The sequence below is a fragment of the Paramormyrops kingsleyae genome, chromosome 19, assembly GCF_048594095.1.
Source record: "Paramormyrops kingsleyae isolate MSU_618 chromosome 19, PKINGS_0.4, whole genome shotgun sequence".
In the NCBI taxonomy this organism is placed as follows: Eukaryota; Metazoa; Chordata; class Actinopteri; order Osteoglossiformes; family Mormyridae; genus Paramormyrops; species Paramormyrops kingsleyae.
Window position 1 is genome coordinate 26,291,630 of NC_132815.1, and position 16,505 is coordinate 26,308,134.

At 38.1% G+C, this 16,505-nt stretch overlaps 1 protein-coding gene across 1 annotated transcript; it reads right to left on the bottom strand.

Annotated features, from left to right (window-relative positions):
* Positions 1 to 429: 429 nt before the first annotated feature.
* LOC111837927 (uncharacterized) lies at positions 430 to 7,169 on the bottom strand. The gene is made up of 12 exons (XM_072703011.1): positions 7,087 to 7,169; positions 6,031 to 6,107; positions 5,649 to 5,733; positions 5,171 to 5,320; positions 4,919 to 5,064; positions 4,656 to 4,792; positions 4,458 to 4,551; positions 4,256 to 4,367; positions 3,952 to 4,178; positions 3,690 to 3,861; positions 3,487 to 3,614; positions 430 to 3,366 (listed from the first exon to the last, which is right to left on the bottom strand). Exons 3-12 carry the CDS (start codon positions 5,728 to 5,730, stop codon positions 3,049 to 3,051), a joined length of 1,566 nt encoding a protein of 521 aa, XP_072559112.1. The 5' UTR covers positions 5,731 to 5,733; positions 6,031 to 6,107; positions 7,087 to 7,169; the 3' UTR covers positions 430 to 3,048.
* Positions 7,170 to 16,505: the final 9,336 nt, after the last annotated feature.

Here is a 16,505-nt window from a genome sequence, read left to right on the forward strand (position 1 = left end):
AAATGCTAAGAATAAGGACTTTATACTACACAGTAAAAAATCGAGTGTCACTTTAACTCCTAGAGAGCTGAATTCAACTCTGTTTCAGATAACATTTGGTCCCACTCGAAATTAGTGTAAAAGTTACTCTATGGCCAGTGTCAACTTTTCAGAGTTAATTCTACTCAATTTAGTGTCAAGATTAACAATGAAATGTGTAAAAATATTCAACACTGTGGTTAGTTCACACTGTTTAGAGTAATATGATCACACTTTTTAGAGTTATTTTTCCTCCAAATTTAGTTTAAAATGACTAATATTTATTTTTTATTTTTTTCCGTGTTATTCTTTACATCTGTCATATTGATCCTATTTTACTTTGATGCTATAATACTGAGTTTCTGTGATCTAATCTATCAAATGGAAATAAAGACAAAGAATATAAAGATATGACAACATTTTGTAAATCTCGTTTTAATGTCAATGAATTAATGAATTCAAATGCATTCACATTTAACATTATAAACAATTTCCTTATTTTACTTGCCTTGACTACAATGTCAATGCTATTAAAAACATTTTTAGAACACAATACAATAATGTTCACCAAAGAAAGCAATATGGGACAACAAAGAGAGCTCTATCATTCACTCCATATGACATTTGTATGTCAAATGGCCTAGGATAATGCAGGTTGTCAACATGAAAGACCACGAAATCTTGCATTGTACTGGTCACTTCATAAGCATGGAAATGTTCATGAAACCTTACTGTACATAAAGGTGAAGTGAGCAGCAGCAGTTTTTCATGTATTATCAGAACTGACTCAATCTGGTAAAAGAGAGGCATTTCAGATTCAACTTTGCCACAAATAACCAGATGAGGGCGGTAAATAAACCCATTGTGTTTAGCCCAATTCACTTTCATAACTTTAACACTACTGGGCACTTGCATTGCCATGGTAATTTCAGAACCTCCTTTTACCATTTTTAAAGACACCATTTTCCCTGGACCAATGTCTAACCGATTAAAAGTTGTTGAAGATCGCCAAACATGTGACATATGATTCTGGTGTTTTTTGACCAGCGTTTTGGTGATATTCTTAAATGACTTGAGCTGTTTCTTGAAAAAATTGTGCTTACCTTCATAGCGCATGCACCAGCTATGAAGTACAGGTCCAATTTTCTGGATGCAACGAGGATAATGGATAAGAAAATGGTGCTTTGGTAAAAGTTTTTTCTGGGGATACAACTTCTTGAACAGTTTGTGGTGATCCACAATCAAATGTTGTAAGTATACACACAGACCTTGAGATAACATGGGAGAAAACACAATGTTTACTATCTGTAGTAATAAAAGAAGTAGGCCCCAGTGTGGGTCAGCAGAGGTTACCAAGTCTCCAAAGATGAGAGGAACATTCTTCAATAAGCACCATGACTGAACTGCATTCAGTCCCAGATCATTAGATTCTGCACCTAAATTCACAGCTACTGGCCTGTTGCTTCTCTCCATGAATCCATAATCAAAACTTTGTATTCTCAAATTTAGTTCTTCCAGTGTAACATGTTGTTCTTTAAAATGCAAAAATAATAGCTTTAGTTCGTACTGGGCCACCCCTTCTAAAATGTCATGCATCACATCAACTGAGAAGTTCTCAGTTGTGTGAAAATATGTCAAGGAATTCAAAGCGCATGAACTCTTAACACCAAAAACATAAGGAACAGATGAATTGTAAGCCATTTCTTGACAGTGAACAGTGTGAGTGTCTTTGGTACGCAACACTATTTTGGGTGAATCTTCAGTGAATTCTGTTTGAAAGTCATCTTTTTCTGCTAAACAAAATCTGCAACAGTACCTTGCCCTGAAAGACTCCACCAGACCAAACAAGCCATGTAAGCCTAAATTATCGCCAGTAACTTGTACCACACTGCCACGAACACGACCACCATATAGTGGAATTTCTATACCATCACTTTCCAACACTTTAATGTCTCGAACTATAGGAGCAAGAATTTCACTAAAACCGTACCGTTTAAGATCTTGTGCATGAAATAAGGCACACAGGTGTATGTTGGCCAAAAGAGAATTCCATTTTGGAGAGAAGTTTCTTAAGCTAAAATATATTGCACCCAATTTATGAATACCTCTCTTGGAACCGAGAGGATTTGCAACCTCAAAGTCATCATAGAACATTTGAATCTGGACTGTGTGCTTTTCAGTTGAAAACAGAGGGTGAGTCTTAAATAATATCTTAAATAATAAATAATATCTCTGAGTCTTGAGTCATTAGTGGCTGAGCTTTTCAACATTTCTGCAGTATACTCACTTTTAAATATTGACTCCAATGTAGATAAAATTGGAACATACATGAATTTATCTTGAACTACTACCTGATCATATGTTCCAGTCTTTTTATTTCGCCTTGTGTCAAATCTTGAGCCAATTACACATTCAACTGCTTCTACAGTTTCCCACTTGCCTGATAAAAATTTTGATCGCTTGTATTCTGAATTAAGAATTGTGAAAGGATTATCTAACTCGTTAAAACATGTTTCAACTTTCTTGCACATTTCAGTTTCTCTTTCATCACTAAATACATGTTTAATGACAGTTTCTTTAGCATACTGCTGGACATCTTTAACAATCTCTTCCATGGAAATCACTACAGAATTCACTACACTTTGGCCTACACCTGCTGCCTCTAGATCAGAAATTACACCTGCACAACTATTTACAAGGTATGCTGAAGATAATTCTGACTCAGCCACTAAATATTCAGACGATACTTCGACATCATCAGCATTACTTGTGTCAATAACATTTTGACAAGCTGAAAAATCACCTTCTTCTACAGAATTAAATGAATTGCTTACATGACACTTGTTCAAATGCTTTCTAAAGCCAGAAAAGCTACCAAAAGAACGTGAGCATCCCACTTGGCCACATTTAAGATAGAGAGTCCTGCCAGTACAGAGAACATGGATTACTTTAAGGTGCTTTACAAGGCTGTTTGGTGTACTATGGTCAATTTTGCAAAGAAAACACTTCATTGTTTGATCTCATCAGATACTAACGCAGCATTCTTGCTCGCAACTCTGCAACTCTGGGAGTTTCCTTTGTTTCTCCAATGTCAATGTTGTAAATGGTTGTTTGGAGAAAAGTGAAAAAGTTAGTCAGGGAAGGACTGTATGATGTACAGAAAACATAATGCGCCTTAAAGAGTTCGTCAAGGGCTCCCACTGAACCTGTCGCCTTACATGGAAGTGCATGCTTGTCGATCACAATGAAGAAGGTGTGAATGCTGCTTCTTGTGGGTCCCTGAGCAAGAAGGTAGGGCTGACTGCTTTGGGCTATGTTGTCTAGATGCTGCTGTACACTGTTTCCAGCCTATAACAAAACCCATTAAACAGTAGTACTTAGTGACCAAGCACTGACAATAGATCCGATCACCTCAAACTCTGCATGAAATGGAGGTGATGGAAAATATTACACAGCTGTTCAGCATACCTTTAAGAATCTGATGACATGATCTACAGCTTGAGATGCAGACATCTTTCCAGGTCTCTTTCGTCCTTGTGCGGATGGGGGTAGCAAATGTAGAAGGAGCAATATAGCAGACATGTCACTGTCCCAGCCTACAGACCAACAAATATCAGGTTAATATTATCCTACAAATACATTAAATTGTGACAATTTATTAATCAACATACCATTCTCAGCTCCAGCAGCTGACTCAGCACTCCGCATTAAATCCAAGAGCTCTGTGGTGGGTATCAATCCATGGCTTTCCTTTATAACTTTTGCTTTGAGATTGGTGGGCCAGCTCTCCAAGAATTTGTTGGCAGTAGCCTCACCAAATAGAAGTCTGAAATCTTGTTCTATCTGTAATGCAAAGGCACAGTACTTAGAAAGCAGTGATGAGAGCATGCTGCATTAGATATTTCAGTGATTCAACAAATGAAGATGTTTTACCAATCCTGGGGTGTCGAGAAACCGTGGAAAGACTAAGAAGACATCTGTTGCTTTCTTTTCATCGTTGACCATTGAATGACGATAAACAAAGGTAGCTTTCATCTTCTCACGGACAGTCTCTTCATCAGCAGAATGTTTCAAAACAGCAATAGCTGCTTCCACACTCTCATCAGATAGCTCTTTTTCAGCAGTGACAGGCCTGCGTCGACCATGACCTGGCCCACCAACTTAAAATAAAACAATTTTATTCACTCCTGCATACACATTTCATCAATATCGTACTGTAACTGATAAGTAAACTTACCTTTGGGAGACTTGCTAACTGAGGCACCTCTTTCCTCTGCAGATTTTCTTTGAATGGTCTTCAACCGCCATGCAAGGTATCCTGAACCACTCTCTGGATCGTAGTAATGTTCCTATGTAATTAAATACATGCAGACTGACTATGTCATCAACATTCCTAACAGTAATTATATTCTTAATGTTGCATGGACCCTTTTACTTACATATCCATGTGGGGCATATGGGTCTTCCAGATATGGAAACAGAGCAACTATTCCCTGTGCATACATCACTCTGACACTTTTAGGTGGGGACGTCCTGATGTATGAATTCAAGGATGACCGTCACTCAATTAGACAACACTGTTAAAAGCAATCCATTACTAACAATGTTTCTTTATAGCCTACATGTATGATCCTTACCCATGTGTTTCTGTCATCTCCGCTGCAAGTATGTTAATCATCTGTCTTCTGGTGGCATCTGTCAGAGATTTTGTTCTTGCATACTCTTGCATGATGCGTTCACCGCCAGGCTTTGTTGTTAGGATTTTTTCAATCAACTTAAATTGGAATAAAATATGAAGTAGATAATTTTAAACCATAAGTAAGACTGGAAAATAATTACATAAACATCCTCCCCATTAAATGGAACATTCAGATTAGACTTAACAATGTCCACTACACACCGCTTTTGCCTCGTAGTTTACACGGCATGGCCTTTTAGGTTGACTTCCTTCAGCAGTGGCTGCTTCTCCAGGAGGGTCACACTTTATAAAATTCAGAATGACAGTATCTTCAGATGCTGCTGAGGATGATGATGATAGAGAAGCACCTGTGCATTAAGGAATATGAACAAAAACAGAAGCATATGAAATGGAACTGTTATGCTCCTGTCCCAACTTTTAATATAAACACATTTGTGAATTGTCAGTGATTACCAAGTTCTTCATTGCCCAGCATGATTCGGAAGGTTCCAGGAGACTCCTTCAATATTTCTTCAAAAACCTCTGCGTCAACTTCTGTGTCAGACTGGTCATACACCTTCATATTTAGCTGTCTATCTTCTGATATGTTAAATTTTAGGCACACTAAAGTAAAAGGAATGAATATTACAGAAACTGTCACAAAATTTGAAAGTCCATCGATTTGGTCAGCTAAGTATAGAGTAAGCCTCATGTCTTCACAAAATGCTGATGAGCTAAAGCTGCAGGCAATAGGTCATTCTGATCCATTTTAATGACTCATGACTGCACCCCAAATCTACCTACTGTATGGGTACAAATAAAGTAACCTGAACCTAATGCACAGGAAAACAATTATTAACTTAACTAGTTTAAATGGAATAGTTTTATGATGAATGGGGAATATTAACCAAGTAAAAAGTTGTGATTGTTTTATCCTGATATACTAACTAACCTTCTCTCATGAAGGCTTCAAATGTTAGGTCAGACAGTCTAACATACTTCTGCTCCCTGCCAAACAAAACGCGCAGCAGCATATTCTGTAAAAATGAAAAAAGAGAAATGAATAATTTTAGAAAAAAAGAATTAAAGACATACCTATTAATGTGCCTTAGAAGTAATGTTTTTATATAAAGTAGAAACACTACTTCAAGGTTAATATTACTTTGCTGTTACAGTATAAAGAGAGAAAAGTAACAGGTCAGATGCTACTGTTGGCAAAGATCCTTTAACAACCATCTCTAGCACTTATGATAAATAGATACTTATGACAGATGCCTCAAAAGGGTGAGGTGTGGCTAGAATCTAATGCTGTTCCTTAATCTTAGACAACTTACCAACTAAAGGTAGGAGGAGGATGTTGTACACAAGCAGCTGTCAGTTTCTCTTCAAACAGTACCACTTCAAATGAAGCCTTCAAAGTAAACAGGATAATGTGAGATCCAAGTGATTTAAGGCTAATAAGTGCAAAATTAGATAACTCTCGTATCATAGGCTAACTACTACAGTTAAAACCATCTGAGTTTAAGAACAAAGAGAACTTGCACTGTGCTCTAATTTTACTACACAGTACAAAATATAGCTCACTGAAGCACTTACCTTAAATGTAAAATACACATTACTCACCAAATAACCAGTAAAGGTACTGTATGTGGTCTAAATCAACATAGTCCTTTAGCATCTTAATAGCAGTATGAACCATGTCAGTTAACTTTCTGTACACGTAACTTTACTAACTTCATCCCAATGTTTACCTAGCATGGTGGCTATAATTAGCGATTAGCTTTACTAGCGAATAGCATGCTCGATTATCAAATAGCATATTAATAAACGATAGATTGTTAAAACCATAAGACAGGCAACTAACTTCCATAAGACAGCAAATATCACACGTCTTAAATATGAGTGGTCTTCTTTTTGTCCGTGATAATCTTAAAAATACCAAAATAACTTATATTTAGGGAATCATGGGGCAATTCCGTATTTTAAGGAAGGAGTGGCAAGTCTTTACCAACACCAACGCCTCAGATTTATATGAAGAGCTAACGATAACTTTTGCTAAAGGTTGCTAAAATGCTAATATAAATCCTAATAGTCGTTTTTGCCATCGAGCTAACATTACGTATATCATTTAAACTATAAATCATAAATGTTCAATAAATGAGAAGATGTCGGACTCCTGAACCGTTAGCAATTAAGATAAGATATTTAACGTCATCTGTCTCGTAACGTTACCGAAAGCATACTTACTGTCACATAGTTATATAAAAGAAGGGTAAATGATGCCAACATCTCCTCAATCTACATCAATGAAACTATATTAAACCTTGTTTAGTTGAAAAATAGTTATTAAACGATGTTGCTAACATGGCGTAATTGTTAACATTACTTACCTGATTGTCGCGCCACTCTGGAGAAAATTCCAACTGCCAGTAGAGCTTTCAGGAACTGTTGCATACTGGCGGGTAATCAACACGCTGCAGAGTAGAAATGTTCACTGCTTGTCTGTATATTTTTACACTGACTTTTTACTCTTCGGTTAGAGTAGGTTTACTCTCCATATAGTTGTAAATAGTCTATATGGGTTTAAATATGTTGACTCTGAAATATTGACACTCCATTTTTTACTGTGTACGTTAAGCGTTTTCCCCTCCATTGACGCCCATTATAAGGAAAATGCTTAATGTAAAATAAAGTCCATATTCCTTGTATTTCGGTTTAGATTTTTTGTCAGGTGAAAGTGTTTATGACCAGATATATGCGTGAGAAATTTGGTGATTTTTGGTGGCTGTCTTGGTACTTTAAGTTACATTAAGCCTTTTCCTTATAATGGGTGTCAATGGAGGGGAAAACGCTTAACGTAAAATAAAGTCCATATTCCTTGTATTTCGGTTTTGATTTTTTGTCAAGTGAAAGTGTTTATGACCAGATATGTGTGTGCGAAATTTGGTGATTATTGGTCGCTATTTTGGTACATTAAACCACATTAAGCGTTTTTACATTAAGCGTTTTAGAATGTCCCTCTCAAGGGAACTATGAAACACCGGGAAAGTATTAGCTTACCTTATATATATAGTAATTAGAACATTATTTCCGAAATGCGTACTATACATCATGTTTTCAGCACGCCAGCACGCAAATTTTTACACAGTATTCACGATTCGGTGAGTTTAATGATTAATTTATTAAGAAGCGGCGAGAGTGACTAAAAAAAACGGATGCTGAAAAAAAGTGAAGAATTTGATTAGTAGAAGCAAAAATACAAAGAAAAGTGAAGAATTTAAATCAAACTCCAGGGGGAACCCTGCATATATGTTTGCAATAAGTGAGGTTTTTGTTGTTGATTGTGGTGTTAGGAATGACACCCTTTGGGGTCTGTGATTGTTGTGTTATGAGCTAATGTAATTCTTTTGTTTATCAGAACTGATACGCTTAATTTCTTAGAAGTATAAGTTGAGGAGTATATTTGGCTAAATTGTGAGGTTTTAAATTTTTGAGTTTCGGATTCCGTTAGGTGTGTTTCTTGTAACAAGCATATGTCTGTTTGTAATTGGATCAGGTGGTTTATAACTTTTAGACGTTTTGCCTGTGAATTAACTCCACGAATGTTCCAGGTGACAAATTTTAGTGGGTTCATTGATATGTTGGCAAGATTAAGTAGTAGTGATGGTGATGATGATAATAACAATAATTATAAATTATAATAATAAAAATAATAATAATTATTATTATTGACATCACTATGGAGCGGCTTCACCATATATATTCCTATTATGTTACCACTCCCCTTCTTAACATTCAACAGTCCAATTTCAACAAAGGGACACAGATAGACACATAAAGAGAAACAGAAATAAGACATAAGGGTGTATGGAAGGTATAAAGGCATCTTACATCCTCTGCCACTATCTCACCTATAGTTGACTTCATAGTATTGTCCACCTATAAAACAAAATAGCTGTGACACCTCAGAAGGGTAATGGGCCTCTCTTCCAAACATGAGGAAGTACAGTGAGAATTTGATAGTGATATGTTTTTTTAGTTTGTAGTCCAAACATAATTGCATCAACATGCTCATCCCAAGGACAGTGGTACCTTGGTTTACGAGCATAATTCGTTCCGGAAACATGCTTGTAATCCAAATCACTCGTATATCAAAGCAAATTTTCCCATTAGAAATAATGGAAACTCATATGATCAGTTCCACAACTCAAAAATATTCATATAAAAATTATTAATACAAAATATAAAGTAAAAATACATAAAACAAATTAACCTGTGCTTTACTTATGGATGGTGTGAGGGAGATGAAAGAGGAGAAGAGGAGGGTTATTTTGTAGGATGGACTTTCACTATAATTAACGGAATCGCTGCTATTTGTTGGCTCACTGGAATCTTTTTCTGTTTGTGCGACTTTAACAAGGAACCCATCCAATGACAGCCTCTTTTGCATCCTTTTCGATTTCGCAAAAATGTGGACATTGCATTGTCGTTAAACAGATTCATCGCTCGCACTGCTACGCCCTTATTCAGGTGGTGCTTTTCTACTAAATTTTGACTATACGAGTGAGGCATGCCGACTGAGACGAGCATGGGAGACAATTACCCACAATTCTGCAGCGTGAGAAAGTGAATAACCATTGGTTCAGTTGTGATGACGTGCGCTCGGCGTCAAAACAAGAAGCACACGCATGCGCTTCCTGTTTTGAAGCCGAGCGCACATAAAAACAAGAAAAACAAGGAGCGTATGTGTGCCATATGATTTTTGATGATACTTGGTGCTCGTAAACCAGGACTTGCTCGGTTTCCAAGTCAAAATTTATTAAAAATCTTTGCTCGTCTTGCGGAACACTCGTAAACCGCGTTACTCGTAACCCGAGGTTCCACTGTATCTGGTCTCGCGCCCACAAATTTGCTTAGAGTTCTGCAAAAGTATTTTTCAAAACATGAATAGGTATATTTGTTAAATGAAAATGAAAATGAAAATATAACTACTAGTATTTGAAATCAATGTTTCCTGAAAATATTTTAAGAATACTTTATGAACGACGATTCATGTAACAAATAAACAACACTTGAAGTCACAAAGGTAAAACAACTAAGATGCATTTTCCCAACCTCTGGATAGTTCGCTTTCACCAAGTCATTTGTTTGAGGTTGGTAAGGAGGACATAGGCTTCTTTGAATTCCAAGTTTAGTGCAAACTCGCTTGTTGATCTGTTGTTAAAAATTAATATGTAATAAAACTGAAAAAGTGTACAGACACTAAAATAAAGAATATGTTTCATATTATGTATCATATTCGCTCTGCATTAAAGTCAGTTATTTGATCAATTCAATTTACCACATTGACAAACTCCCTTCCTTGGTCAGTTAAGATCCTCTTTGGAGCCTCAAACTGGTCAAATGATTTTATAATGCATGCAATCACTTCGTCTACAAATTTTGATTTCAGTGGGTAGGCTTGTGACCACTTAGTAAAATAATCCACGATAACACATATATATTTTTGATCATGCTTTGTTGTCACCAGTTTTCCGATCAGGTCCATCCTTACCAGTTCAAATGGCTGTGTAACCTTAAAAAATAAATATAACAAATAACGGAATGCCATTACAGTCTCTGGTGGAACGCTTGGTTATGTTCCGAAATGTCATTGGTTCAACACTTCAGTATTACTATCATTTTGATCCTTGTGGTATAGGGAGACCAAAGTCAATTTACAAATTAATGTCTGCTGAATGATGTAAATGTGCATTTTCTCACTGGGTGCCAGTATAAATCAGCTGGAAATTTAATGTCATATTTCATAACATGAACTTCTCAGATTTGAGTTCATATTTACTTTAACTGACACATTTAGTATTGCATATCCTTAAACATTCAGAAAAGCTAAACTGAGATTTAGCTTCTCAAAATTATTGGAATATAGCAGAATATACATATTTAATTAGTAAACAATTTTGACTTTTGTGGGGGTTTAGTTTGAGAACTCTTTCTTAAAACAACAAACTATACCTCCCTTTATGGGTGTATATTCCACTTGTTTAATTACATTCTGGCTGGCCTTGCATACCACACACTGTGGCACCTATATAAAATATAAACATCAAATAGGTGAAATCACGTTGGCAAAACACAACTATATGGTTCTGCATAAAAGATTGAATGAATAAAAGACACAAAATGGAAGATATGTCTAAAAAGATTTAAACCATCACTGTCAAAGAAAAAATCTATCTGCAAAAATCTGTAAGATATCTCACTGTATCTTAATTTGTGAAGACTGGAGAATGAATAAATGTGAACCTGTTATCTATATTAAAAGAAAAAAGACCATGTTTCACATTTGAGAAACTTTCAAGAGAATATAGCTTGTGAAATTTACTCACCTATTTATCAATGTCAGTTGACCAGAAAAATCTTTTGGAAATGACATCTCTTGTTTTTTTTTTTTATTGGCCAGTGTGAGCTCCAGTGGAACATGCATTAAAATCGACAAATAATGTATTAGCTTCTTTAGCACGACAGTCCACTTTTGTTTTGAGTGACCTTGCTTGTCCCTTAAAATAGTATAGTGATCCTCCTAAAAAAAAAATCAAATGAAATTATTTATATTAAAAATAAACACTTCACACCAATACAGCAACAAAGACATACCCAGAGATATTTGACAACCTTTAGCAACAAAGGCACTGTTTCATGTTGCGGAGTATAGTGGAGGAATACTGTCATGGTTTCGTTTCGTTTCCTCTGTGCCAATCAAGAGTCAGGAGCCACCTGCGCAGTTCTTCAACTTTCAGTCTTTATTATGCGTTTTAAAAACACAATTGAGGCACAAGGTCCTCTAAATTGTTTATACACACACACACACACACACACATATTTACCTATATACACACACTATGGAATGCATGGTCATAATACTGAAATAATTCGGGATTAATTAACAAGTATATATTCATTATTATATAATGCAGTAACTATGTTTCTACTGAGGAAGATTTTGACAATCAATATGTGACTGAATAAACCCAATACTTTTTCAAAGTTTGATATCAATGCATGTTCTCCAGGTTTGGTTCATCTGATTGTTAATCAGTATGTCATTAAGTTTAATCAGGTATTTTTGGTTAGAGTTTAACAAATATTCACATAGGGAAACTAAACTGAAATAGAAATGAAGAATGAAAGTAAAGTGGTCTAATTTTTTAAATTTATTTTCTTAATAGTGAAACACCTTGTACACTTAGTTGATTTACAAGCTTTACTTTACAGTCATTATGAGAAGAAGCATCTTGTACCCACCAGATACGAGTGAATGCATAGATGACAATGTCTGGTGTGCATATAATAATAGGTGCACCTACCATAATGAAAAAAGATAGAATAATAAAAGCTACTTCTAACCCAAAGCATTAGGGGCAGCCTGTGGTTCAGCAGGCTAAGCCTCTTTGCCTGTGATCAGAAGCTCATGGTTCAAACCTAGCCTCACCATGTCTGTGGGTCCTTAAGCAAGGCCTTTATGGTCCAGCTCCCTAGGTACCTCACCGGGAGGCTGTCCTTTGCTGCCAAGCTTGCTCTCAGAGAGCAAAATGGGGTAGGTGAAAAAGATTTTCCCTACAGATCAATGAATATAACAAAACAATTTAACCCTTTCAGGCTCAAATTAAGTTTTAGTAACGACAGGACAACCAAGTCCTGCAGTGGTACTTCTGAGTAAAAAAAACTCATAAAATATGTATGTGGGGTAATAAGGTAGTTAGTTTTTAACTGTTGCAAATCAGCAACGCCTGCCTTGAGAGGGTTAAGAATAACATGCAAATATGAATCGACAAAAATCCTCATGCACTCCTGAATCATTTTAAACAGGAATGTTGCTACCTAATAGGCATACCATATAAAACGCTCGGACCCCTAAAAATCACTCCCCAGCTTTACTCAGCTTTATGTCACCATCCACATATGCCTCAATTAAAAATTACAGTTATGGTTGTACACAGTGAAACCCTGACTAAATGCTTTATGTGAAATATCACCTTTTTGGGCTTTTGAAACACTTGGTGGGTATTGCCCTTTCATTTTGTAAATGAAAATCTGCTGATATACTGTACTTCAGGATCCATGGCTAGACTACGTGATCTTATTTAGTTTAAATGTTAAACTAACCCATTCTCTAGCACAGAGTCTCTCAACCAAGGACCTTGCCTGATCATTTTAAAAATGTTGGCCTTTTTGAGATAACATCACATTCCTCAAAAGTTTTTAGTTGACTGAACTTAGTCGGGCTTATGCATCTCAATACATCTTTAACACTAAATCAGCCCCGCGGCGAATTTTACTATTTACGCTTGATACATATTTTTTATTAACTTAAAACACCTGAGATGTGTCTACAGAATACCATTTGAAGTAGCAATCCATTAATGTTAGGGGCAGTCAGTCTCTCTTCCACTGCTTCGACCATCAGAGTGACTATTAAAATGTTTGTGAAAGCTAGAAAATTCGTATCAGAACAAAAAAACTGGGTAAGTGCCAGGTAAGGTCCTTGCTAGGGTCACCCTCAACTCATTTCTGCACCCTTAACTAATTTTATGTGAGTGAGTTACGTTACGTGGTATTCACTGTATCATTCATTAAATATGTTTCGGGTGATAATTAAGATAAACATATTCAATCTACCCATAGCATAAACCCACAATAGAATAAATCTTAAAATATTACCTAATTACTTAAATGACCCATTTATCTTGATTAAGGATGGCTAGTTAAATGTATTAAATCTAGCCAAGCATTTCTCTGTGGTGACACACTCCCGATCGATAGATTTTGGTAGGTTTGGTAGGTTAGTAATGCAGTGTTTTGGTATGACACTGCATTTGTGATCCACTGAGCCGGCTACTTTGAGCAGATGTTTAAAGCTGACCCTCCAGCTAGGATGTTGGACATCTCTGGGTCCACCGTTCTTGAAGCTGATCCTCTGATCAAGCTGTGAACCATCCAATCTCAATGAGATTGCACGGGTGATGAATTAGCTGGGGGTAGGGAAGGCCGCAGGGATCTGTGGTATCTGGGGTGAACTTCTCTAGGCTGGTGGTAAGGCTTTCCTCCTGGCATTGCAGGCAATCTTTGCTTCCATTTGGGAGTTGGGCGTCATCCCAACTGACTGGAACTGACTTGTAGTCCCTATCTGGAAAGAGAAGGGTGATCGTCTGGATTGCAGTAACTACAGGGGGTAACACTGCTTTCAGTGCCGGGTAAGGTCCTTGCTGGGTCACCTTTACCAGGATCCATGATCACTTGCTTGCCTGTCAGCGACCGGAAAAGTCTGATTTTACACCTAAGAAGTCAACCATCGACTGTATCCCTGCACTGAGGGTTCTCACTGAGCGCCAGTGCGAATATCGGCAGAGGTTCTTTGCAGCCTTTGTCGATTTTCGTAAAGCGTTCGAGTTGATCCAGTTGCCCTGTGCTTTTGAAGATTATGCCCCAGCGCTTCTCCGTCCTCCTACCTATTCTGACCAGGTAAGGTCCATAACATTCAACACCTGTCGAATAGAAGGGTCAGAGAAGTTTGAGATGCTCTAGGGGCAGATCCACCATCTTGGCTGGCCTCTCCATTACTGACGGAAGGGCAGTTATGCTGATTGCGTCTTACTGCCTGACATCCCCAGAGAATCCAGTACTGCCTTCTCATTTCTGCATGCACACACTCTGTGCCTGGATGTAGCAATCACTCATCAAAGTCTGGGTTGAGTAGCTTTGTAGCCTTTAGGGGAGATCTTGAAGTTGACCTTTAGTTCCTAGAGATGTGTGACTTGTGCTCTGTGCAGAGGGTGAGCGTCTCACCTTCGTCATCTAGCTGGAGCTGATGCATGACTATAGGCAGGATCATGGATCGCTGGGCATCTAGGACAGCAAAGACCTCAATTGACTTTGTTTTGCTATGTAGCAGAACTGGAACTATTTTCAGGAGCACTTTGCCTGATCCTGTATGAGGGATCAGGTAGATTCTACTCTCTGTGGCTCCTGATGGGGGGGATGTTGATCAGCTCTGAGCTGAGCCATGCAAAACCTGGAGATGTAGGCCGCCGCAGTCGCTGCAGGGTTTCTTGAGGTTGCAGGACTCTGGCGAGTGAGAATGAGCAAATTTCCAGCATCGCCATCCCCCGGTAATCCACCTTGCTAGCTCCGCGGCAGACCTCTGTTTAATGCTGTTGCATCAACAGATGAAATGTTCATTTCTGTCTCAGAAGAGACAGTGTACTATGGGAAGTTTCTTGAATGCAGGTGACACAGCCTTTCCATACACCATACAGTAGATCTGGTTTGCTCTGTCTCGTGGTAAGCAGCTACGCTCGTATTCCAGCCTCTATCTGAAATGTGTTCCTTTCCACGATCTGGAGGTCTCTCACATTGATATCGCTGTACCAGCCTACTGGACAGACGTTACTGCTGAGCTTTAACTTGGAGCCAGCTAGCGAGGTCTTGTAGGTTGTAGCGGTTGAGGCTGACAGTGTTAAGCTTCCCCTGGAGCTCCAGAAATTCTGTGAAACCATCTTTGTAGTATTTAGGTAGCTTGCTGAGCAAGTGATTGATGTGTGAGCAGCAGTTGAGCTCCATACCTTGAGGGCCCTCCAAGGAGAAGAGCATGCTGACTAGGAGGTAAACTTTCAGAGCAAAGTTTTGGAAGCTATTAGTATTGCTGGGTTTCACATCTGGGGCCATAAAGATGGCTGCTATTTCATGATGAGCTAGTTGATGTGATTGACCATATTGGAATTGGAGGCCTTGCATGGCTGCTGAGTACGGTAAGGGATGATGGCGGCAAGACTGGCGGATCAACTGGGGTTCAGGCAGTTTGAGGTGTTCTCAAGGTTTGTTGGGCCATATGATGGCTGATAGGCGTGTTTAGTCCAGCCTAGGTTGGGTGGAGCAGCTAGAGGTGGCTCGCCCACTGCTGGAGCTGAGAATGGATGTAGAGGGAACGTAGGAAGGTGAGGCAGGGAGTGACCGCCCATGGAGGCATGATACATCGATGATGGCAATGAGTGCACGTGAATGTGGTTTAGCTGAATGATTGCCCGGCATCACGGCAGGACGGAGAATGCTGAGAGGAGCCACTGGATGATTAAAATCTTCTGCAGTAGTATTTCTTATTAATCAATGTTAACGTTTTTACCTTATGAAGGATTGAGCATGCCAGTTAAAAAACAGTGCTTTCCGAGCACTTTGTAGCGATTTGCAGTTTAAAAGTGAGTCACTAACCTTCTCTACTGGTGGCTTGGCATTACTTTGGGGTGATTTATGGTGAACTGAAAAAAAATCAAACAATAAACTGCTGGTTAAGTAGCCAACTTCAGCCTGGTGAATGGCGGGGGAGATTGCGTGTTTACCTACATGTGATAATACTTACTGCCATCCATTGGTAGCTGTGGTACTAATGCCGACATACTATGACTGGGGAAATGCTGAGTTTAGATATGTGTGATAATACTGCCACCTAGTGGTAGTGGAGGTACTGCACATATGATATTCCTCAGGTCATTCTAGCTCAGCATTTAATCAATCTGTCAGGCTTCCCATGTAATATTGACAGAGAGGCATGTGTTTCTCTCATAGAGAAGCATAAGAGGAAGCAGAGAGCAGAGTTCACAGATGTTCCTCCGATCCGCTGTGTTATTCTCTGGATTGCATATTTGTGGACTTTTCTCGTTTACACCGGAAATGAGCAGCATTCCCGCTACTGAACAATGGTCCTGAAATTACAAATGCTTAATCTAAAGACGCTTTTCAGGACTACTTGAAGCAT